At 40.1% G+C, this 25,346-nt stretch overlaps 2 protein-coding genes across 4 annotated transcripts in view; one reads left to right on the top strand and one right to left on the bottom strand.

Annotated features, from left to right (window-relative positions):
* The window catches only part of LOC116811264 (translation machinery-associated protein 7-like), a 51,565-nt gene extending 38,586 nt beyond the window's left edge, over positions 1–12,979 (bottom strand). Inside the window, exons 1-2 of the mRNA XM_032756324.2 lie at positions 12,906–12,979; positions 7,377–7,561 (exon numbers count right to left, since the gene is read on the bottom strand). The gene's annotated coding sequence lies outside the window, so the exon portion shown is untranslated. The remainder of the gene's footprint in view (positions 1–7,376; positions 7,562–12,905) is intronic.
* Positions 12,850–25,346, top strand: part of MED14 (mediator complex subunit 14) — an 87,983-nt gene continuing 75,486 nt past the window's right edge. For all 3 annotated transcript variants that reach the window (XM_032756745.2, XM_032756746.2, XM_032756744.2), the window contains exons 1-3: positions 12,850–13,496; positions 19,421–19,447; positions 21,970–22,075. In XM_032756745.2, coding sequence (XP_032612636.1) covers positions 13,282–13,496; positions 19,421–19,447; positions 21,970–22,075 — 348 coding nt within the window. In that variant the 5' untranslated portion in view covers positions 12,850–13,281. The remainder of the gene's footprint in view (positions 13,497–19,420; positions 19,448–21,969; positions 22,076–25,346) is intronic.

Raw genomic sequence — 25,346 nt, 5'->3', positions numbered from 1 at the left:
GCAGCAGGCAGATGGCAGGAGCTCTATTAGAATTTGGTTTATTTCTTTACTTACAAGTAATTTGAACATCAGAATATTCTATTTTACCAAATACTGATGAAGGCATAAGTCATTGTATTAGTCCATTTTCACGATGCTGATAAAGACATACCTGAGATTGGGTAATTTATAAAGAAAAAGAGGTTTAATGGATTCAACAGTTCCACGTGGCTGGGGAGGCCTCACAATCATGGTGGAAAGTGAAAGGCACATCTTACATGGCAGCAGATGAAAGAGAACTTGTGCAGGGAAACTCCCCCTTATAAAACCATCAGATCTCGTGAGACTTATTCACTATCATGAGAACAGCACAAGAAAGACCCACCCCCATGATTCAATTACCTCCCACCAGGTCCCTCCCATGACACGTGGGAAATGTGGGAGCTACAATTCAAGATGAGATTTGGATGGGGACACAGCTAAACTATATCAGTCATATGCTGCTTTATTTTATGAGGTTTATTTGTGGAGAGAGGGGTGAGTAGGGAGATTCAGAATGAGGCAGTATTGCCACCGTCCTCCAAACCCAGAAGGCTAGTTTTTCACAATGGTATAGATTATCTATTCTGAAACGACTTTCTATGTATTCTAGGATTGAGCAAATAAATATATTGAGCCAGATTGTTCACTATCAGAAAAGGAAGTTACAAATATGGAAAGGGGGAAGACTAGAATGAACCTGTGGTGTTGGATTGAAATATGAGGTATCAATATGAACTCATAGCTTTAATATATACATACATACATATATATATATATAGAGAGAGAGAGACAGATGTGGAAACAAATACGTGTGTAAATGTACACGTGTGTACACATGCACATGCATGCACATACACACATTTGCAAGAAGGAAAGAGTTAAAGGAACTGACCTGCAATTTATTTGGTCTCTTTACAAGGGGGATATCCCTAGTGCAAATAAAATAATGCATAGTTATAGTGATTACTGATATATTCGTATTTATTTTTTCTTAATTTATGCTATTTCCCATTCTTTTGCTTTATTTTTTCCTCCTCATTTCATGCCAACTATTGGATTCACCATGCTTCATTTTTTCTCTTCTTTTTCCTCTTCTGGCTTGGAAGTCATATAACCCATTTGTACTCTTGTAGTAGTTTCTCTTAAATTTGGCATACTTGGTTTGAAATCTAAAGTTAATCTATATTGACCATGCTCGGTGGCTCACACCTGTAATCCCAGCACTTTGGGAGGCTGGGGCCAGAAGATTGCTTGAGCCCAGGAATTTGAGAGACCAGCCTGGGCAACATAGTGAGACCCCAGTCGCTGCAAAAAATACAAAAAAATTAGTGGCATGTGCTGGTGCATGCCTGTAGTCTCAGCTACTTGAAAGGCTGAGGCAGGAGGATCGTTTGAGCCCAGGAGGTTGAGACTGCAGTGAGCCGTGATAGTGCCACTGCATTCCAGCCTGGGTGACACAGTGAGACCTTGACCCAAAAAAAAAAAAAAGCAAAAAAAAAAAAATAAAGTTAATCTATACCTTTAGTGTCCCCCTGACTAATGCTTGGACCTTGAAATACTCTACCTCCAATTTCTCCTTCCAATTTTTCATGTTATTGCTAATATTTTAATTCCATCTTTTTTAATATACTCAAATTAATCATTATTGCCATTTTTCTTGCTTTTTTCTATTTTCTTAGTTTTTTTTAATAGTCAATGTCTATTTAGATTTATCTGCATATTTACTAACTTCTTTCCCACAGGTTTACCAATTTATTTGCTCATCATTGCTTCTTGCATCGTACACTGTCCTTCAGGATTCAAAACAGTTCTTTCTAAAGTGAATCCTTTAGAGTTTTTCAGGGTGACAGTCTGTGAATGATAAGCTCCTTTAATCTTTGTCTGAAAATGTCTTTATTTTGCCCTTCTTTGAATACAAAATGTAGTCCCATGGTGTGGCAGCTATGAAAATACGCCACTCAGATCCCTTGCTACAGGAAGCATAATTGACAGATGGCCTCAGCTGCTGCGCTACGAATCTACCGCCTGTTAGCATGGAGACCACACTTCACACAGGCTGCTTTCAGTCAATGATTCCGCATGGCAGGGATAATAAGGTAGACCCATTCCTGTAAGACATGTGACTCCTCTGACGGGCTACTTTGGCTTCAGGATGCCTCATCAACCCGGCCGAACCTTTCTTAGAATCTCACTGCAGTCTTAGACTCTGCCTATGCAATGCTCCTTTCATTGGTGTCAGACCTGCAGAGTGGCCTGAAGGCTCTTCCCACCTTCTGGGGATCCCTCCCTCCCCTTTTACCCTCAGAGGATTTCTCCAATCAATCCTTGCATGTCCAATCCCATGTTGGCTTCTGCTTCTCAGAGGACTCAGACATGGTTTGTGAATTAAACCAATACAAAATGTATACAGTAATACAAGTCTCAGTCTCATCCTTGCCCAAATCTACTATTTCCCTCACCACAATCACATTCAAACAGATGTACTACTTGTGTATCCTCTGAATTTGTTATGGGACTATAATAATATATGAATACATATTATTATTTTCCTTTTTCTTACATCAAAGATAGCATTCTATAAACACTGCTCTGAACCTTACATGTTTTATCTTCTAGGTCTTTTTAACTTGTTTAATATTTTCAGTCTTTGGGTAACTCCGTGTCACAGCATTCTGAAAAATTTCCTTAAATCTATTGTACAGTTTATTTCTTCTCTTTTTAGCTGTCTAATCTGCTTTCTAACTTATTCACTAAATTGCTTTTCAGAAGCAATTCCGAATTTTTTAATCTTTACATTTCTATGGTTATTTTTCCCTAGTCTGTCTTTTCTTTTTTTCATATTGTCTTGTTTTTTCTTAGCATTTCAATTCTTTTAGGTTTCTAATTGTCTAAAATATACTGATTTTATATTTTCTTTCAAATTTTAGCCTATTATCTCTGGTTTGGAGGGCTCTAATCTTTCCTCTTATTTTTCCTCCTATTTTTTTTTTAATGCAGACCTGAATGTTTTCACATTTCATTTATGCCTTTTGATAACATCCAGAGGAAGTAATTTTGGCATGTTTCATAAATATCAAGTCAAAACTAAAATTATAATCCATATTTTCTTCAGGAGCATTGTTTTCTCTCTAAGCTTTACTTTTATCTTAGAATTTGAAGTTTCCTTCCCTTTTGGCTCAATTCTATCTTCTTCAAAAATCACTAGAAATAATGGGCTAATATTTTTGGAAGTAAAAATGAATTCTGTACAAATCTTTCTACTGGTTTACAGGTGAGGTAGTCCACCATAGGTCTCAAAGATCTTTGCACAGTCTTGCTAAGTGTGCCACACTAAGGCCTAACCATCCCGATACTGAACTGTGTAGCTGACTTTATCTGTGTATTATTCCAGTCTAATGAATGGCTGGACAGATTTCTGTAACACTTTCTCACTCTGAGCTAGGTTGTACTTTCTTAGTCCTTTCTTTTGGCCAAGGGCTATAAAATTCAGACCATAGGACATTATTTTGTGAAATCCAGATCTGCACCACTGTCTGAGTTCCATTGATAGGAAGGCTATTCGGATAGTTGGATTAAAGTCAATCCTTCATGTTTCTTTCACTGTAAGATGAACTTTTGAGTCAATTTATGTGACAATGACTGAATAACAGCATTTAAGACTCTGAAGATCACACATATGAACACTGTAACCCAGACAAATACTAACAGAAGATTTTATAATCAGACTTTGTAGTATACTTTTAGGAAACAAGTGTGTCCAAAATTAAACTAAGACTATAGGTCCTATCCCCAATCTGAAGGGTCTACAGAGCTAGCTATGAGAAGAGGGCCGCTGTTCTCCAGCCCCCAGGATGGTAGATCCACCAACAACTTGCACCATGCACCTGGAAAAGCCTCAGATACTCAATGCCAGCCCGTGCAGGAGCCGCCCAAGGCTGTGGGAGCCCACCTCTTGCATCAGCGTGCTCTGGATGTGAGACATGGAGTCAAAGGAGATCATTTTGGAGCTTTAAGATTTAATGACTGCCCCACCAGGTTTCGGATTTGCATGGGGCCTGTGGCCCCTTTGTTTTGGCCAATTTCTCCCATTTGGAATGGGAACATTTACTCAATGCCTGTATCCTCACTGTATCTTGGAAGTAACTAATTTGTTTTTTATTTTACAGGTTCATAGGCAGAAGGGATTTGCCTTGTCTCAAATGAGACTTGGACTTTTGCGTTAATGCTGAAATGAGTGAAGACTTTGGGGGACTGTTGGGAAGGCATGATTGGTTTTGAAATGTGAAAAGGACATGACATTTGGGAGGGGCCAGGGACAGAATAATACAGTTTGGCTCTGTGTCCCCACTCAAATCTCATCTTGAACTGTAGTCCCCATAATCCCCACACGTCCAGGGAGGAACCCAGTTGGGGGTGATTGGATCCTGGGGACAGTTTCCCCTATGCTGTTCTTGTGATAGTGAGTGAGTTTTCACAAGATCTGTTGGTTATGAGGGGCTCTTCCCCCTTCGCTCCTCACTGGATGTAACTACAGTAACAAAGGCTATTATTTAAACTTACTTGTCTCTATATTTTTAAGTGAAATAAATAGTTTATTAAATTTTTTCTTTCTCATAGACATGTGTGACAATTTACCTACACTAGATATTCCTAGAATATGCACGTGACTGAAAGAGTCTTCTGATCAATTATATTTAAAATTTCCCATTGCCTAGGGAAGGCCAAGATGGAAGGGGTAGGAGGAATGGGAGACTGGTGCTATGTATCTGTGATTGCATCCTGACAATCTTCAGCCACCCCTATTCTTTTTTTCCACTGGCCCTTAGTGCCTGGTAAGCCTGACTGGTTTCAGCCTAAGGTTAGGCAACAGGAGGAAGGTGACTGCAACCTTTTGCTTCTGCTATGACTTGGTTTCAGTTGTTGGGTATGGAAGAGTGCTGGCCATGAGGATAATAGTTGGTGAAATTCACGGGCACTAGAGTACCCCTACAGGGGCCTGCTTGGGCAATGTTAGAGGACATCATGGGCTGTTGCAAGTTCTACCCATTGTGCCCAGTTCCCATGAACCTTCATCCATCTGGGTAGAGGTGGTGGATGGCTGGGTGAAAGGAGAAATAGTGGCTACTGATTTAAAACAAATGGACTATATGGAAAGAGCAATAAACCTGGGACCTGGGGAAGGAATACCTTAGTCCCCAGGAGGTGTGGGAAGGGGGGAAACATTTAATGCTTTCTTTGTCACCTAGATGTAGCACTGCAGCATGGCAAAACAATCACATGGTGCACCTGAGTCAGGCGGCAGCTGCAATTGGCAATACAACGCTGCTGCTGGGTTTACCATCCCCATCCTCATGCTATAAAAACAGAACACTCATGTAGGTATGGCAGGATCTGAACTATTTCACTGTGCATGACACTCTCACAATAGCAGCACTGTTCAGCCATACTCGACACCCTCACAATAACATGACTATTTGGCTGGGCCTGACACCTCAGCTCCTTCCTCATATGTGCACCAAGGCAACTTTGCTTCAATCTGACTGGTAAGAATTAAGGCATGGAGCCCTCAGCCCTGGGTTCCATTAGCTATGGCACAACTCACTGTGCATATAGTCTCCATGCTCATCACAACACTCCGTGAGACTTGGAGGCACTGGAACCAGAGCTACCATGCTCATGCCCCTGCTATTTGCCCTGGTGTCTTACTCTGATTTCATTGTTTATTTTGAGCAGCTATGGATGGCAGGTTTACTCCTTGCCCCTTCCAGAGGTACGGGGGGCTCTTCTCCAACAAAGAGAACAAGGCAAGACAAGATTTTTATCTCTTAATGAAGAATATAATAATTCTAAATGGACTCCTTCCCTCCTCCTCGTTTCTATTTCTAGTAATGCCCTTCTTTTTCTTCTTCTTTTGTTCACCCATTAGAAATCATTTATTTAAAAGATACTGAATTTTAGCATAGCTAGAAAATTTTAAGATTATCAAATTGTATACTTTTTTTTAAGAGTTCCTCGGAAACATTCTTTTCATGGCCTGAAACCAAAACTGTTAAAATATTTGACACTTTTATCTCTTTTCTAGGCAATTATAATTGAAGTTTCCATGTAGTTTTCTTTTTTATGTTGGACACTCTGTAAATTAGAATTTTTTTAATCTGAAAACGAGTAGATATATATTAAAGGCTGTTCATTAGGAAAGAGAAAAGATCTGAGCCTTTAGTTGGCTCCCCATTTCTAGTCTTTTTTTTGAACTTTTTATTATGTATATTCTGAAACACAGAAAAGAAGACTATAATGAACACCCATGTATTCATCATCAGCTTTAACAACTGTCAACATTCTGCTAATCTTATTTCATCTAACTCCCCAACATTTTTTTCTGAAGGATTTAAAAAAAAATCCTGAGGCCAGGTATGGAGGCTCACACCTATAATTCTAACACTTTGGCAGGCCAAGGCAGAAGGATTGCTTGAGGCCAGTTTGAGGCCACGTGTTCGAGATCAGCTGGGGCAATATAGCAAGACCTCCTTTTTACAAAAAAAAAAATTAAAAATCAGCTGGGTGCAGTAATGTGTGCCTGTAGTCTCCGCTGAGGCAGGAAGATCACTTGAGCCCAGAAGATAGAGGTTGCAGTGAGCTATGACTGTGCCATGGCACTCCAGCCTGGGCAATAGAGTGAGACCCTGTACCCTCTCCCCCCGCAAAAAAAATCCTGACACTTTATTTCATGTAAGTATATGTAAGTCAATGTTTGTTTGTTTGGTTGGTTGGTTTTTTTTTTTTTTTTTTTAGACAGAGTCTTGCTTTTGTCACCCAGGCTGGGGTGCAGTGGCACAATCTCGGCTCACTACAACCTCTGCCTCCTGGGTTCAATCAATTCTCCTGCCTCAGCCTCACAAGTAGCTGGGATTACAGGTGCCCACCACCACATCCGGCTAAGTTTGTATTTTTTTTTAGTAGAGACGGGGTTTCTCCATGTTGGCCAGGCTGGTCTTGAACTCCTGACCTCCTGATCTGCCCGCCTTGGCCTCCCAAAGTGCTGGAATTACAGGCGTGAGCCACTGTGCCTAGGCTGTAAGTCAATCTTAATCCTACAAAAGTAAATGTAATACAAATAGAACTATAGCATATAAATGAAGAAATATTAGGTTGGTGAAAAATATATTCATCCCATTCATTCATTAAAGCCAGGTAGCTAGGCACTATGATAGGTGGGGAAATCAGAAAGATAGCCACATAAGGACAGGAGAAGAAAGTTCATAGGTTATTAGGTGAATAAGCAAATACAAGACTTACTGATCCTAAATGATGATGATTACTTACTGTTTGATCATCAAAGGATGAACATCACTTACTGTTTTAAGCCCTTTGCAAATGTCAACTCATTCATTCTTCACAATCATCCTTTGAGGTAAGCAGTATTATTACAGATGAAGAAACTGAGATCACGCAAAGTAAAGTAACTTGCTGGAGAGCATTCAGATAGTGTGTGGTAGAGCTAGGATTTGAATCTAAGCAGTCTGATTTCACGGGCTGTGCTCTAAGGGGAAAAAAAGAGGAGACTACTTTAATATTGTGGTAAAAACAATGCTATCTGTTCATCATACTATTTCATTTCTTCCCTAAGCACACAAGAAGACCATATTTTCCAGGTCCCTAGCCTTTAAATGGGCTGTATGACTAATTCTGGCTAATGGAACATGGGTGGACATAAAAAAAAAATTCTCATACAGTGATGGCTTCCCAAGATGGAAGAAGCTTGAGTCTCTGAGTCACTACTTAGAGGACCATCCCCATCAGGTACATCTTTATTGAGATTCGTAAGCATGAGAAATAAACTCTTACTCTGTTAAGTCACCAAGATTTTGGAGTTTGTAATAGCAGCTAGTGTAAATTATACTAATAGAAACATTTTAATTTAAATGTTTTAAAATTATGACATATTTAAAAATATTGAAAAGTACAGAATATATTAACAATCAGATCTCTATCCCGATTTAATAGATATTAATATTGTCACATTTCCTTTATGTTTTTCTTTCAGAAATCCATTAGATAAAATAGCTAGTAACCAATAAAGCATCATCTTATCCTTTAGCCCTCCCTAGAAGTAACTACTATCCTGAAGGTGGTATATGATCATCCCCCTTTATATTTTTTACTTTTACTACACAATATACTAAATTATAGAGTATTATTTTGTGTGCTTTTCTTTTTTTTTTTTTTTTTTTTGAGATAAGATCTCGCTCTATTGCCCAGGCTGGCATGCAGTGGTGTGATCTCAGTTCACTGCAACCTCTGCCTCCCAGGCTCCAGCAATCCTCCCATCTCAGCCTCCCAAGTAGCTGGGACTACAGGTGCATGCCATCACACCTAGCTAATTTCTTGCATTTTTTGTAGAGACAGAGTCTTGTCGTGTTGACCAGGCTGGTGTCGAACTCCTGGGCTCAGGTGATCTGCCCGCTTCGGCCTCTCAAAGTGCTGAGATTACAGGCATGAGCCACCGTGCCCAGCTTTTGTGTGCTTTTAAAATGGACACAAGTGGTATTAAAAAGATTGCTCTTCTTTATTCAGTATTGTTTTTAAGATGTATTCATGTTGGTTCACGTAGCTGTAATACATTTGAACAGTTACGTAAAAACATATTTATTTTTTATTTATTTTTATTTTTTATTTTTGAGACAGAGTCTTGCTCTGTCACTCAGGCTGGAGTGCAGTGGCGGATCTCGGCTCACTGCAACCTGCGCCTCCCGGGTTCAAGCAATTCTCGTGCCTCAGTCTCCCAAGCAGCTGGGATTACAGGCTTGCACCACCACGCTCAGCTAATTTGTTTTTTGTGTGTGTGTATTTTTAGTAGAGACGGAGTTTTCATCATGTTGGCCAGGCTGGTCTGGAACTCCTGGCCTCAAGCAATTCGCTGGCCTCAGCCTCCCAAAGTGCTGGGATTACAGGTATGAGTCATCATGCCTGGGCAAAAATATAGTTTACTTATCTATTCTCCTACTGAGAGATAGTTAAGATTGTTCATATTTTCTTGCTTCTACAAATAAAGCTGCAATGAAGTTCCTTGTACATGCCTAATGTAATATAGTCAGGAAGGCCTCTCTGAGGATTTTATCATTAAACTGATACTTGAAGGATGAGAAGCCAGCCAGGAAACAATATTTCAAGTATCTGCAACATAATGCAAGATATCTTCAGTGGGAGGGAATGGCACGTACTATGTAGTGAAGTTACAGTGTAGTAAGGGAATAAGTGGCAGGAGATGGGGAGTTTATTGAAATTTCTGTGAGTTGAATAGACATCTTTAAAAATGGAAAAGTACTATTTACCAAAAAGAATGTTCTAAAGAAAAATAAGGTGAAAATTCAGTAATAGGACTACGAAACTTACTGTGCTTGAATTATTGGAGACTAGAGAGTCTAGTGATATCCCAACCAGATAGTGTTACCAAAATGCTAGGGGTTTGGTCTAGGTCCCATTGCTCCCTGCACAGAAAGCCAATCACTGAGACAATGACTATTGCCAGGGAAGTAGTCATTCCATCTCTCTGACTGACTAAAATTGGGGGTTTATATAGTGGGAACGGAATGTAACTACATGTGGGTAAACAGGAATTAGGGAGAGGTAAGGAAATCACGAAGCATGAGGGACCTGGCTTCTCATTGTCTAGATATGGTGACCTGGTTTCAGTTTCTTGAAACTATCTGGGAGGCATGAGGGTTATTTTCCTGAGGAAGGAACTCAGTTAAGACAAATATAAGTTTCAAGCTTTAAAACTGGAAGGGTCAATATCTATGTTTATTTTAGAAGACTGTAAACATCGGTTCTATGGGACAATTGGGCTGGTTTCAGTAATACAGCCACTTGGCAAACATAGGAAGGGCTAGTAGAATAAATTAATGGGGAAGGAAAGAAAATGTTAGCATGTTTGGCTAAGTTACTAAAGAAATGACCCATATTCAAACCACTTTTGTAAAGTTTCCAATTTATCATTTTAAAGCTTACAGTACAATATTTGACACTATAGTATAGGTACATACTTCTTTCATTCACATTTTTAAGTTGTTCCTCTATTTGGTGATCACCTGATTCACACTTCAGATCGTTTCAGAACTAGCAGCATGATATTTTCTCAGCTCTTAAATTGACTTAAATGCTTCAGATGTTTCATGAGATTAATCTGATTTTAACAAAAGGAACAAAAAAGCTTGCAAAACATGGAGAAAAAGGGGAATTTCCTTTAAAGCTCTTTTGATGGAAAAATGAAATTATGATACATATGGTTTCATTTAATGTACAGCTGCCCCTCAGACTCAAAAGGGTTGAAAAGGAATTGAAAAGTAATTTTTTTCATTATTTTGATAAAATTTGCAATCACTTCTATCCAAAATGGAAAGCAACAGCAGAAACCGCATTCATTCAACAGATGTGGCATTCATAGTGAAGTTTAGAGGAGGAACCATGGGCATGGTCTGACCAACCTAGAAAAAAATGAGAACATTGTAATGGCTTTGCATTTAGAATAAAACCCAAACTTCTTACTGTGGCCTCTAAAGCCATTAGCAGAGTAGCCTTTGCCTGCCTCTCTATGCAAATTAAAACCACACAATTAATTTGTGTAGGGAGCAAACAAATTTTGTTAGAATGTCTATAATCAAAAAGATGAAAGATAAGTGTTGGTGAAGGTGTGGAGAAAAGGGAACCCTTGTACACTATTGATGTAAATGTAAATTCGTAGTACACCCATTTTGGAAAACAGTATGGAGTTTCCTTAAGAAACTAAAAATAGAATTACTACAGGATGCAGCAATCTAACTTCTGGGTATACATCCAAAGGAACTGAAATCAGTATGTTGAAGAGATATCTGCACTCCCATGTTCATTGCACCATCATTCATAATAGCTAAGATGCGGAATCAAAGTGTCCATCAACCAATGAATGAATTTAAAAATGTGGTATAAATACACAACAGAATACTATCCAGCCTTTAAAAAGAATGAAATTCAGGCCAGGTGTGGTGGCTCACACCTGTAATCCCAGCACTTTGGGAGGCCAAGGTGGGTGGATCGCCTGAGGTCAGGAGTTTGAGACCAGCCTGGCCAACATGGCGAAACCCCATCTCTACTAAAAATTAAAAAAAAAAAAAAAATTAGCTGGGCGTGGTGGCACGCCCCTGTAATCCCAGCTACTCAGGAGGCTGAGGCAGGAGAATCGCTTGAACCCGGGAGGCGAGGTTGCAGTGAGCCAAGATCGCATTCCAGCCTGGGCAACAGAGCGAGACTCTGTCTCAAAAAAAAAAAAAAAAAAAACAAGTAAAGAGTAGAATGGTGGTTACCACCAGAGGCTGGGTAGGACAGTGGGTGAAGAAAGGGGAAATATTAGTCAAAGGGTACAAAGTTTCAGTTAGACAGGAGGAATAAGTTCTGGCGATCTATTGCACAGCAATGTGACTACAATTAGCAATAACCTTTTGTATCTTCCAAAATTGCTAAAAGTGGATTTTAAATGTTCTCACCAAAAGAAGTATATATATCATTTGATAGATATGTTAATAGCCTGATTTTCTCATTCCACAATGGTTACATGTTTCAAAACATCACATTGTATGCCATAAGTATATACTATCATCAATTAAAAATAAAAATAGTATTTAAAAATGAGGTAGCTGCCTTCCACCAACTGTATCTGTAAGGGGTATAAATAATCGCAATGCATTTTAATAACTAGCACAATGATATTCTGTTTCAATGTGCTTTAGGACCGCCAAGGGAGGGAACAAGTGAGGTTACACCTTCAGAAGCAGATGAGCCGCTTTCAACAATGATAAAGAATTACCCAAGTGATGACAGTAAGAGTATTCTAACCTTAGGGAGCATCATGACCATCTCTTACACCTAAGAGGAGATGAAACTGCAAAAAGATGTTTGAAAGGGGTCGCAGCAACGAATGCTTCTAATAGTGAATCTCTACGTTAGGGCATGTTAGAATCACCTTGGGAAAGTTCAAAAATTCCCCAAGCCCAGACCTCACGCCAGACCAATTAAATCTGAATCTACAGGGGTGGAACCCATAGACCTAAGTATTTTTTTTTTTTTTTTTAAACAGCTCCTCAGATAATTCTAAAGTGCAGCCAAGGTTCAGAATCGCTGTTTTAAAGCAGGTGCAAAAAATTAAACGTGGACTTTGATGGGGGGACGGGAGTGTCGGTAGGCAGGGATGAACTGAAAAGCCCTTCAGAATAGAGCGGTGACTGCAAGAGCAAGGACAAAAACTATATGAGAGCCCGTGGCAGGGGATTTAAGGGCCGTTTTTGTGTGGGACTGACAGGATTTGGGGGATGGTGACGACCTCAGCATACACCCGACTCTATTAAAGTTGAGTTATTCTGCCAGCGGCCCTGTCCCTACCCGCAATCATATTTTCTAGCACCTTTTCCCACAGTTTGGAGAAAAAAAAAAAAAAAGGGCGAAAACGTTCTCCCACGTAACGCGCCGTGGACGTGTATGGGAGGAGCAAAGGCCTGAGAATCACAAGCGTGCGACTGCTACCGTTTCTTCGCGATCCAGAACCAGAATGCACGAACATTTAGAGGAGGCCTCCCCTGCTTGTGTTTGTGCCCCACTTAGGAAGCGATGCTGGATTTCTCTGGGCAAATTGTCGCCTTTACAACGCCAGGGGGCGGAGGCGGGAGGGAGAGCGGCGAGGGTAAGGGCGGGGCAACTGCTGACGTTCCCGCTGACGATTCCGGCTCAGCCCTCACCCTGGTTTCCGGCGGCGCGCGGCTCCCTTTTCCGCTCTCCCGCGCGCTCACAGGTACCGCCTCACTCCCACGCGCCCCCCAGCGCTGCCGCGCTAGACAGCTGAGAGAACAGACACAGACCTGTCGGAAGGTCCTCTGCAGGTCCCCCTTCCGCTCTGCCGATCGACTTCCGCCTCGGGCAGTCAACATGTACGTTGCGGCTGTCTGGCGAAGCTGCTTCTGAGCGTTTGCGGAGGCGCAGCTTCCCCTCTGCGGGGCCGCCCTGCTTCCCCCATCCCCGCCTCCCCCCGCCCCTCGCTCCCGTCCCTGGGGTCGGCGGACTTCTCGCTACATGGGGGCGGGCTTCCGCGGTCGGCGCACGGCTTCCTGTTCTGAGGCGGCCCGGCGGTAGGCGGTGGCGACTCTGCCCGCTCCCGTTTCGGCGCGGTGACCGAGCGCCCGGGAGGCTCGAGGACCGCATCGTGTGCCGTTGCGCCAAGCCCGGTCCTGCGCCGCCATGGCCCCAGTGCAGCTGGAGAACCACCAGCTGGTCCCGCCCGGAGGCGGCGGCGGGGGCAGCGGCGGACCCCCGTCAGCCCCAGCCCCTCCTCCCCCGGGAGCCGCCGTGGCGGCGGCCGCTGCAGCTGCGGCTAGCCCGGGCTACCGGCTGAGCACCCTCATTGAATTTCTGCTGCACCGGGCCTACTCGGAGCTTATGGTGTTGACGGACCTGTAAGTGCCCCGAAACCCCTGCCTGTTCCCCAGCCCCCCTTCCCGCCCAACCGGCTGAGACGTTTGCACCTCCCTCTCCCCGAGAGGCTGCTGTGTTCTCCGCTGGACTGCTTAGTCTAGAATTTTTGAACTCCTGGGGTTCAGCGGAGGTGGAGAAGAAGCTTTGTATCTGGGGTCTTCCTGGCAACGATGCAACCGAGACTTGTTAATTTTGCGTGTTGTTACACTTCCACTGAAAATTGTATGAAATTTTTGTCCGAGTTCCCAACGGAACTCTCTTGATTTCTTGGCTGGAATACATAATATTCGAGCTTTTAGAAAAAACTCCATAGACGGGAAATTTGTATTACAGCCTCTTGACGATACGTTTTAAATGTAAGCTGTTATTGCTTCTAAGTTAATGCAGGAGCTACATACGTTGTGTATAAAATACAAATTTGAATTCAAAGTACTTTTTTTCTGGAACTTTTGAGTGTTTGAGGTCTTAATGAAGTTAGTGTGAGTAAAATTTCTTTGTAAGTAGTCTGTTATTTCTTGGAGTATGAAGGGGGTTTATAAATCACCTAGTTACCCATGAAATACCTTGGGCCATGATTGAGTTGTTAATCCCTTCAGAATAGGATCAGAATATACTAATGAATTTCAGTGTGTGAAGAAAAGGCACCGTAACATTTTGGGACTCTGTTGTACATCTTATAACCCAGGTTCAGAAAAAGTTAATCAGAATTTTATTTTTTATCTATTGCAAGACTTCAGATCAGTGTTATCAATTGAGATACATTAGTATGCAGATATTAGGCTGTAAAACGTCACAGTAATTTGTTTTTAGAGACTGATAACAGATACTTGTTTGCAGATGACTGAAAGAATAGGCTCCACTTACTCCTGTAAAACGTCATTCTCAGTTTTGATGTACTGTACTTTTTTGAATGGGACAGAAAAAAGTAGAGTTAAGCCTACCCATGGCTAATGAGAAATTTAAATAGCTGTCAGGATTAGGGACTATTGTAATGATATACCTCTCTGCACTATTTATTGTTGGATTTCATAAAAATCCAAGAATATCCATGAGAAAGTTTCATGTATGTGGTCACCTGTCCTATATAGAGCTATGGAAAAAAAATGTTGAAAACTGCTGCTATCGGTGGTGTAATTTGCTTTTCCATAGGGGATTTGTAGAAATTCCTTGAATTGTGGTTGTCTTTTTACTATTTTAGGACTTGGTTTATGAAGAGAGGAACATCTGTTTTATTGCCATAGAATAAGTATGTAGTTATAGTCCCACACCCTTTATATGATGGTTCCCATATTTGTATCTCCAGCACAGACCTCTCTGATGAACTCCAGACTCTATATCCAGATGCCTACATTTCAGTATCTTGATGGGCATTTCAACATAGCAACTCCAGGACCAAACTCCTGATTCCACTGTCCTCCATCCTGCAAAACCTTCTTTGCCATCTCACTAAATAGTATCTCCATTCTTCCTGTTGTTGCTCAGGCCAAACATTTTGGAATAACTCCTGGCTTCTCTCTCTTCACATCCTACATACATCAGCAAGTCCTGTTATCTTTGACTTCAGAGTCTGACCATTTCTCAACACTTCCACCAAGTGTTGGTCCAAGCCACCTAATCCTTCACCTGTGTACTGCAATAGTCAGTTCACTGGTATCTCTGTAGTTCCCTTGCGCGTTCTATGGTTTCTTCTCCACAAAATAGCCAGGATGATTCTTTTAAAATTTCTCTGCTTAGACCCCTTCGATGGTTCCCTATCTCACTGAGATTAAAAAGTTTTGATAATTGCCAGGTGTGGTAGCTCATACCTGTAATCCCAGCACTTTGGGAGGCTGAGGCAGGGGAGGGGGTCACTTGAGCCCAGGAGTTCGAGACTCTGTCTCTACCAAAAATAGAAAATTAGCTGGGTGTGGTGGCCCAAGCCTGTAGTTCCAGCTACTTGGGAGGTGGAGGTGGGAGGATTGCTTGGGCTCAGGAGGTTCGCTTGAGCCCCGGAGGTTGAGGCTGCAGTGAGCATGATCGCACCACTGCACTCCAGACTGGGTGACAGTGAGATCCTATCTCAAAAAAAAAAAAAAAAGGATTGATAATCATCTGTATAGTGACCATAAAATTTATAGTCCAAACCAGGACACTTGAGCATAGTGGGACTGATGATAATAATGTCAGAGCAAGAGGCATAAACCAGGACTGTCTTGGGCAAACCAGAAAACCAGAACATGTGGTCATCTTACCTTTAAGGCCTTACATGATGTGCCTTCTCTGTTCCTTCCTTTTTTTTTTTCTCTCCAACCTCTTAACCACGTTTGGTTTTTCCCTTACCACTTTAACTGCGTGTCCTGAAACTCTCCTCTTTGCTTATCCTGTTCCGACCACATTACCCTTCCTGATGTTTCTTTTTTATTTTTGAGACAGGGTCTCGCTCTGTTGTCCAGGCTGGAGTGCAGTGTGGCACAGTCATGCTCACTGCAGCCTCTTGACCTGGGCTCAACTGCTCTTCCTGCCTCAGCCTCCCAAATAGCTGGAACTACAGGCATGCGCCACCACGCCCAGCTAATTTTTTTATTTTTGGTAGAGACGAGTCTCACTATGTTGCCCAGGCTGATCTTGAACTCCTGGGCTTAAGCAGTCCTCCCACCTCTGCCTCCCAAACCTTTTTTTTTTTTGAGACAGAGTCTCACTGTGTTGCCCAGGCTGGAGTGCAGTGGTGTGATCTCTGCTTGCTGCAGCCTCCGCCCCCCCCCCCCCCCGACCCCGGGCTCAAGTGATTCTTGTGCCTCAGCCTCCCAAGTAGCTGCAATTACAGGCATGCACCACCACACCTGGTTAATTTTTGTATTTTTAGTAGAGATGGGATTTCACCATGTTGACCAGGTTGGTCTCAAACTCCCAACTTCAGGTATCTACCTGCCTTGGCCTCCCAAAATGCTGGGATTACAGGCGTGAGCCACTGTGCCCAGCCTCCAAACCTTCTTGATGTTTCTTCTTAGTGCCTAGCACACTGCCATCTTAGAGCCTTTGCTTTTTCCCTAGAAATCTGTGAATTGCTTTCTCATTAGTCCTTTAGGTCCTTGTTTACATACAATTTATCAGAAAGATTTTCTCTGACCACCTATAAAATAGTACTCTGCCCCTTCACTCTGTCCTTCTTACTTGCTGCTTGATTTTTCTTTACAGCATTTATTGCCACCTGACATTGTTAGATTGTTGTCCATTCCCACCCCATGAGGACAGAGATTTTGATTTGTTTGTGACTTTCCCTGGGGCCTAGAACAATGCCTGGCACAGAGGGCTTAACTATGTATTTATTGATTTAATACATGAATGAATGAATTTTTAGAATTGTCATAAATCAATATATGGTTTGATAGAAGAAATAATAACTAGTGTTTGATAACTCAGTAGGGTGACTAGTTTGCAAGAATCTATTGTACATTTCAAAATAGCTAGATGGGAATAATTCAAATGTTTCCAGCATAAAGAAAAAACAAATATTTAAGGTGATGGATATCACAAGTACACTGATTTGATCTTTACAAATTATATAAATGTATGAAATGATATATACTGTGAAACTGTACATCTTTAATGCATCAATAAAAATATTGTTCAAAAAGAATTGTAAACCATGGGAAATTTAATAGGAAAAGTTATTTTTGCTCTTGATACACAGGTATACTAAAAAACTTTTTTCACTTTTGATTGTGGTAATTATTAATAAAATTAGTTTGGGAACTTACCATGGAAGTTCCTAAATAGTATATTTTCCCTAAAAACTGTCAGGATTAATATGTTAATGTAGAGCCAGTGTTCTAGGTATACTTTATGAGTCTTTAGGGAAACAGTTACTTACTTCAGTAATATGTGATGCTTGTGTGTGAACTATTGAAGGTAAAAAGGACAACCTTGGCAACTTAGGTGGTTTTGTTTTGGTCTCAGATTTCTGGGTTTTTTCCTTCTGCTTGTCCACCTCCCTTCCCCCTCAACATACATGCTCTCATCTTAGAGTTTACTCTCTACCTTGACTTTTTAGAGACCTAGGTTCTACTCTTTATTTTTTTTTGAGACAGGGTCTTGCTCTGTCACCCAGGCTGGAGTGCAGTGGCACAATCATGGCTCACTGCAGCCTCGACTTCCAGGGCTCAGGTGATTCTCCCACTTCAGCCTTCCAAGTAGCTGGACTACTTGCCACCACACTTGGCTAATATGTATTATTTGTAGAGATGGGGTTGCCATGTGTGCCCAGGCTGGTCCCAAACTCCCGGACTCAAGCGATCTACACCCCCCCCCCAGCCCCACCAAGCCTCCTAAAGTGCTGGGATTACAGGTGTGAGCCACCGCACCTGGCCCCCCCCTTTTTTAAAAAAAACTTCTTTTAATTCAGAAAATGCCAGGATCTCAGTCATGTAATCTTGTCTTATTGTGCTTTGGTGTAAATAAGTTTCTATGCCTTACTTCCCAACATTTGCATTTTAGAACTTTTACTCTAAATGGTAGCTTTCATATCCATAAAGAAATTTCAAATAGATTAGGAGGGATAGGGGAAAGGGGAGGCAGGCAGCAAAGCCTGTCTTTTGTCCCTGAACTGATACTACCTCTGACATGAGATGGTCCTTTTAGGGTCTCTGAGGCATGTAGGAGGAGTGGGAACAATGATTCCTGTTCTTTCTACCCCCAGAAACTCTACTCCCCTTCTCCCCTTATAGATACCCATCATTCTCATTCTCCCCCTCCCTTGAGGTGAAGACAAGGGCTGTGGCTTCTCAAGGAGTGTTCTCAAGAGGTTTGGCATGTATAGGAACTTGCCAGTAGCTGCCTTTATTTGCAGTCTTCTAACAGGGCCTTAATTTCTGCTTCATCCCTCTGGTCTGCTGGCCCTTCCAGCCCCCACCTAGTTCCCTTTATCATTCTGACCATAACTTTAACTTCCATCTCACCGTCTACCCTAAGAATAGGAGGTAACTATAAGCCAGAGATCATTTTAATATTTTCTCCTGCTTGTACTTGGAACCTCTGGAAGTAGTTGTAGTTTTTCTGCTCCTGTGACACGTGGGTGGGAGACAATCTAAATGGCTGGGTGTATATACTTCAAGAACTGATTAGCTGTGGGAGAGGCATGAGACTTGTTTAGGCCATTGAATCTTGGACTATGGGATAGAGGTTAACAGAATGTGGCAATTCAGGAGGCATTAAGGATCTTTCTAGGCATCAGTGGATGTGAGTGTTAAATGGTATAACTTATCTGGGAAGAAGTTGGCATTGGTTGCTGGCTCTCAGTATTGGGGGACTAGCAAAAAGAAACTTAAAAATCCTATTGGAGCTGTTTAAAAGCAATAAAAAATTTTTCATCTAACCACCATGCAACATAATTACTGTAAAACCCTTGACATACACTGGCCCTTTTGTATGCTTAGCTTCCAGTTTTGTCCACCATAACACAACGTGGAGGGATTATTGCTTGGAAACAGATATCCATTGGATACAGGGAGGCTGGCAACCAAGTAGTAAGTTCTGCATCTGTGACCATTTTGGTCTTAAAATAATCTTTTCTGTGACACTCTATGATATAGTGTGCTAATGTGGGACTTGGGCTTTTTAAATGTTTGAGGTTCATGCAATACATTTTGAAGTATTTTGAATGGAGAAAAATGTTCTTTTGTTGGTTTTTGCCTTACAACTATACTGCTGACACTCATAAATCTAAAATGTTCTTTTGTTGGTTTTTGCCTTACAACCATACTGCTGAAACTCATAAATAAAAAAAAGGTAGCCACATGAGCCTGTAGTAGCTGTTTACCCAGTTTTTCTGAAACATTAATGTATTTAATAGAGTCAAAGTAAAGACTATTATCACATTAGAATGAAGGTATGCATGTATTTAATCGGTTTCTTTTTTTTTTCTTCTTAGACTGCCAAGGAAATCTGATGTGGAAAGGTGAGTATGGAAAAAAAAAAACCCTTAAAGTCTCTTTATTGATCAATCTATGAGTGTTGGTGTGTGGGTATGGGTGGTGTAGGGCTGTGGATTGTAAACCTAGGCCCAAAGAGTCTAGAATGATTTTTCACACCATGTACTTAGGGAGTCCTGGGAAATGTAATTTCCTCACCCTTAACAATACTTATTGTGAGACCAGTTCTAAATCTTCTATTCTACAAACCTTTATTGAGTGACTGACCTGGTCAAGTCCCTAAGGGTGATATTAAGATATAGAAGGTATAGTCTATAAAGGAAGATGCTGAGGAGCAGCAGACTGGCTTTAGAAAGTTGACTGCCACGGGCATGGTGGGGGGCGCCTGTAGTCCCAGCTACTCAGGAGGCTGAGGCAGAATAATTGTTTGAACCCAGGAGGCGAAAGTTGCAGTGAGCCGAGGTCACGCCACTGCACTCTAGCCTGGGCGACAGAGTAAAACTTTGTCTCAAAAAAAAGAAAAAAGAAAGTTGGCTGCTAATTTATCACTTGCAACAATGATGCTATTAAGTATCTTTAGAGAATTGACATTTGCCTACTGCTCCTACTGTTACATAGTTAACATTTTGGTTCAGTTGGAGCTTGGAGCTTAAGATTTAACTTAAGGCTAAAATGTTTCCAGAGGCCAAAGGAACAAGCTAAATTAAAGTTTCAAAGAAATCATTTGATAGGGATTTAAATTGTAACTACAGTATATGGTACTTGACCGTATCTTTGGCACTACTTATGCTCCTTGGTTGATTTTTTTTTTTTTTATACCAAATCACTTGGCAACTTTTTAGCATTTCTTAATGGCAACACTCCATTGCCAACCCCAACTTAACTTTTTGATCGAATTAGAGATCAAAAAGGTAGAAGTGAAAGAGACAATTAAGGCAACCTGTGTTATGGTTTGGCTGGTCAGTATTAAAGGAGGAAAACGTTAAGTCAAGGATTTGTTCTGTCCGCTCTGGGGTATGAATGGAAACTGGGCCTTTGGAAAACTGACTCATGTTCCCTATCACTTGAGACAACATGGTGTCAGAAAACCATGTTACTATAGTTTACAAAGGGGGATACTCTGGTTTCTCTTCACATCGTATAAATCTTTCGCGTTTTACAAAGGGGGACATCTCCATTGTAGTAGAGGATTGCATTTGGGAAACCGAATTAATGATAGACAAGTGTATTTGCTCTGTGAGAGGAGCAGAGACCTTGCATCCTCTGTAAGCCATTGCTGAGTTAGAGTGAAGGTACTGAGGTTCCCAGCCCTGAGATCTGCTGGATCTTGATGTGTGTTTAACATTTCTGCTGTGTCTCAGTCTTGTCTTATGATCCTTCATAGACACTGGCAAAGAGTCATAATTATGCCCTTGATTCTTCTCTTTATAGTACCACTAATCATATTGCTGGCCGATCTTTAAGAGAGCCTTTTAGGGTGCTTGTGGGCTATGTGTGCGCTCAGTAGGAGCTAGCCTCTAGCCTTCAGTCAGGATTGTACTTCAGCAAGAACTTTTCCTTTGGTGCATTGCGTCATGGTGGTGGTATTGGCAAGATGCAGAGATGTGGATTGGATCTTTAGGTCATTGAACAGCTGTACCAAGATTAATAGGTCAGAGTCTACTTGGAGGGAGGTTGGTGTCCTGCTGGGTCCGGTCATCAGCCTGGCTTGTTGAATATTTTTTTTCAGTGTCTTAAAGTAAACCATAGAAGATATGATTATCAGTTTTATAGCTGCTATGAAGTTGAGAGATCTAGCTAACACATTGATTGACGTTAGTAAAGCTTTTGGGGTTTTAGGATGAGATAAAAGTACTGATGAGTGTTGGGGGAAAAGGTATAATAGTGAGTATAGGATAAAACTAGATATGGACAGACCTTTTATTTTTAGTACTCAACATAATTTCTTTAGCTTTGCTTGGATATTTTTTAATGTATCCAAGTTTGTCATTGAAATTAGTTTGGTAAAGAGTTACATAGTTAAGTTCTTTAATTATTCAATCTTTCATGCTGGTACAGGATGGGAACTGGTGCCCTTTTGTAGAATGAATACAGTTTCAGGCTTTGGTAAAGATCAGTTTCAATTCCTTTCACTTACCAAAAGGGTTACTAATTACTTACTAATTAAATTACTCCTAATTTCAGTTATGAACTTATAATTCATAACTCCTCATTTAATCCCTCCTGTGAACCAGTTTACTTCTACTGCTATATACTGAATTTAGTATTTTTTTGTAAACAACTTTTATTAGAATATAAAATTAATTTTAAAATGTGACTTATTGCTAAAACATTCTAGTGGGTTTATTGCTCTGAGGTGAAAAAGCATATGCAGATAGTATACAAAATGTGACAATAGTTCATATTTAGATAAATATTTTAGGTGGCTCATTTTGTAGTGGTTTGTAAGCAAAGGCTGATTTATTTAATTATTTTTTGCTTAGCTGAAATAAATTGTGAAATACTTTTTCTAATATGTTGGTTCATTAAGAGTTGTTTTATCTTATAGGAAAATAGAAATAGTGCAGTTTGCTAGCCGGACACGCCAACTCTTCGTTCGATTATTAGCTTTAGTGAAATGGGCTAATAATGCTGGCAAAGTGGAAAAATGTGCGGTGAGTTAAACTTTTTATTTTACTTTGTATAAAATAACTTTTCGAATGTTATGATAGACATAGTTTTACATTTTAGCTTTAACTTATCCCTGCTGATTTGAGTGACATGTGAATAATCATATTTCTGAATGATAATGTATATTTCTGCAGAAACTTAGTATTTGTTTATGGACACCTGATCAGAAAGAAGAGGAGATAGCTGGAGACATCATTACATGAGGAGACTTTAAATATGAGACTGGAACTAAAGGGGGAAAATTGTTAGTTTATATTCGTGCTATTCCTTAGAATTTGCAAGGTTCTCCCTTAAATTTTGCTTATGAATTCTTGACATCCTGTGAGAATGGCAGAGTTGGTATTTTTTTTTTCCAGTTTTACAGATGACAAAATGATAAGGTTCCTAGAAGTTACATGGCTTCTTCAAGGTCACAGAGGCTGGTAACAGCATTTTTCTGCTTGTTTATCTACTAATTCTCCAAACCTCTAATAAGCACAGGGTATAGGGCACAGAGGATGGAATCTTCAATAAGGAATAGTCAGTCCCTGCCTTTGAGAACCTCATGGTCTTTTTGACTGTTGAATCACTCTTTGGAATGCAAAGTGACATGCAGTGCAGTGTACCAAAGATGCTAAAATCTACCAAAAATAAAGTTTTATGCTATATTCAAGAAGTGTTAAGGAGTAAAAACTTGATTTTTTTGCGGATTGTTCACTATTGGCATATAGAAATAGTACTGATATTTTGTATGTTGATTTTGTATTCTGCAACTTTACTGAATTTATCAGTTCTAATAGTTTTTTGGTGGGGTCTTTAGGTTTTTCCAAATATAAGATCATATCATCTGCAAACAAGGATAATTTGACTTCTTCCTTTCCCATTTGGATGCCCTTTCTTTCTTTCTCTTGTCTGATTGCTCTAGCTAGGACTTCCAGTACTATGTTGAATAATAGTGGTGAAAATGGGCATCCTTGTCGTGTTCCAGACCTGAGAGGAAGGGCTTTCAGTTTTTCTCCATTCAACATGATAATTAGCTGTGGGTCCGTCAAATATGGCTTTTATTATGTTGAGGTATGTTCCTTCTATACCCAGTTTTTTGAGGGTTTTTATCATGAAGGGATGTTGAATGCTATTACATGTGTTTTCAGCATCAGTTGAAATGATCACATGGTTTTTGTTTTTCATTCTATAGATATGATGTATCACATTGATTGATTTGTATATTTTGAACCATCCTTGCATCCCAGGGATAAATCCCACTTGGTCATGATGAATGATCTTTTTAATGTTTTGTTCAATTTGGTTTGCTAGTATTTTGTTGAGAGGATTTTTGTATTAATATTCATCAGATATATTGGCCTATAATTTTCTTTTTTTGATGTGTCTTTGTCTGGTTTTGGTATCAGGGTAATACTGGCCTTGTAGAATGAGTTTGGAAGTTTTCCCTCTTCCACTATTTTTTGGAATAGTTTAAGTAGGATTAGTATTAGTTCGTCTTTAAATGTTTGGTAGAATTCAGTAGTGAAGCCATAAGGTCCTGGGCTTTTATTTGCTGGGAGACAAATTATAATTATTTTAATGAATTATAGCTTCATTCTTGTTACTTGTTATTAGTCTATTCGGGTTTTGAATTTCTTCATGGTTCAGTCTTCACAGGTTGTATGTGTCTAGGAATTTATCCATTTCCTCTAGATTTTCCAATTTATTGGCATATAGTTGCTTACAGTAGCCACTAATGATCCTTTGAATTTCTGTGGTATTAGTTGTAATGTTTCCTTTTTCATCCCTGACTTTATTCATTTGGGTCTTCTCCCTTTTTTTCTTTGTGAGTCTGGGTAAAGGTTTGTCAATTTTGTTCATCTTTTCAGAAAACCAACTTCTTGTTTCATTGATCTTTTGCATTGTTTTCTTCATTTCAAATTCGTTTATTTCTGCCCTGGTCTTTATTATTTCTTCTAATTTTCATTTCGGGTTTCTCTTGCTTTTATAGTCTTTAAGATGCATCATTAGATTATTTATTTGAAGTTTTTCTTCTTTTTTTGATGTAGGCACTCATAACTATAAATTTATCTCTTAGTGCTGCATCCCATAGGTTTTGGTATGTTGTGTTTCCATTATCGTTTATTACAATAAATTTTTAAATTTTCTTCTTAATTTGTTCATTGACTCACTGTTCATTTGGGAGTGTATTGTTTCCGTGTGTTTGTATAGTTTCCAAAATTCCTCTTGTTTTCTAGTTTTATTCCATTGTGGTCAGAGAAGATGCTTGATATTATTTCAGTTTTTCTGAATGTTTTATGACTTGCTTTGTGGCCTAACATACGGTCTATCCTTGAGAATGATCTATGTGCCGAGGAGAAGAATGTGTATCCTGCAGCCTTTGGATAAAATGTTCCATAAATATCTATTAGGTTTATTTGTTCCATAGTGCAGATTAAGTTCCATGTTTCTCTGTTGAGTTTCTGTCTGGGAGATCCGTCCAATGCTGAAAGTGGGGTGTTGAAGTCTCCAGCTATTATTGTGTTGACATCTTGCTCTTTAATAATATTAGTATTTGGTTTATATATCTGGGTGTTGCAGTGTTGGATACATATATGTTTACAATCATATCCTTTTGCTGAATAGACTCCTTCATCATTAATGACCTTCTTTGTCTCTTTTCATAGTTTTTGTCTTGAAATCTATTTTGTCTAAGTATAGCTACTCCTACTCCTTTTTGGTTTCTGTTGACATATAAACTTTTTCCATCTCTTTATTTTCAGTCTATGTATGTGTGTCTTTATAGGTGAAGTATGTTTCTTATAGGCAACAGATTGTTGAGTCTTGTTTTTTTAAATCTATTCAGCCACTCTGTGCCTTTTTATTAGAGTTTAGTTCATTACATTCAGTGTAATTATTGATAAGTAGAGATTTACTCCTGCCATTTTGTTGTTTTCTAGTTTTGTGGTCTTCTCTTTTTTCCTTCATTCTTGTCTTCCTTTTAGTGAAGGTGATTTTCTCTGGTGACATGATGTAATTTCTTATTTTTTATTTTTTGTATCCATTGTATTTTTTTTTTTTTTTTTTCTGAGACAGAGTCTCACTCTGTTGCCCAGGCTGGAGTGCAGTGGCGCAATCTTGGCCCACTGTAACCTCTGACTCCTGGATTCAAGCAATTCTACTGCCTCAGCCTCCTGAGTAGCTGGGATTACAGGTATATGCCACCACGCCCGGCTAATTTTTGTATTTTTAGTAGAGACGGGGTTTCGCCATGTTGGCCAGGCTGGTCTTGAA

The sequence above is a fragment of the Hylobates moloch genome, unplaced genomic scaffold (genome assembly GCF_009828535.3).
Source record: "Hylobates moloch isolate HMO894 unplaced genomic scaffold, HMol_V3 SCAFFOLD_7, whole genome shotgun sequence".
NCBI classification, from domain to species: domain Eukaryota; kingdom Metazoa; phylum Chordata; class Mammalia; order Primates; family Hylobatidae; genus Hylobates; species Hylobates moloch.
Note: the sequence above shows the minus strand (reverse complement) of the source record. Positions and strands in the feature narration are given on the sequence as shown.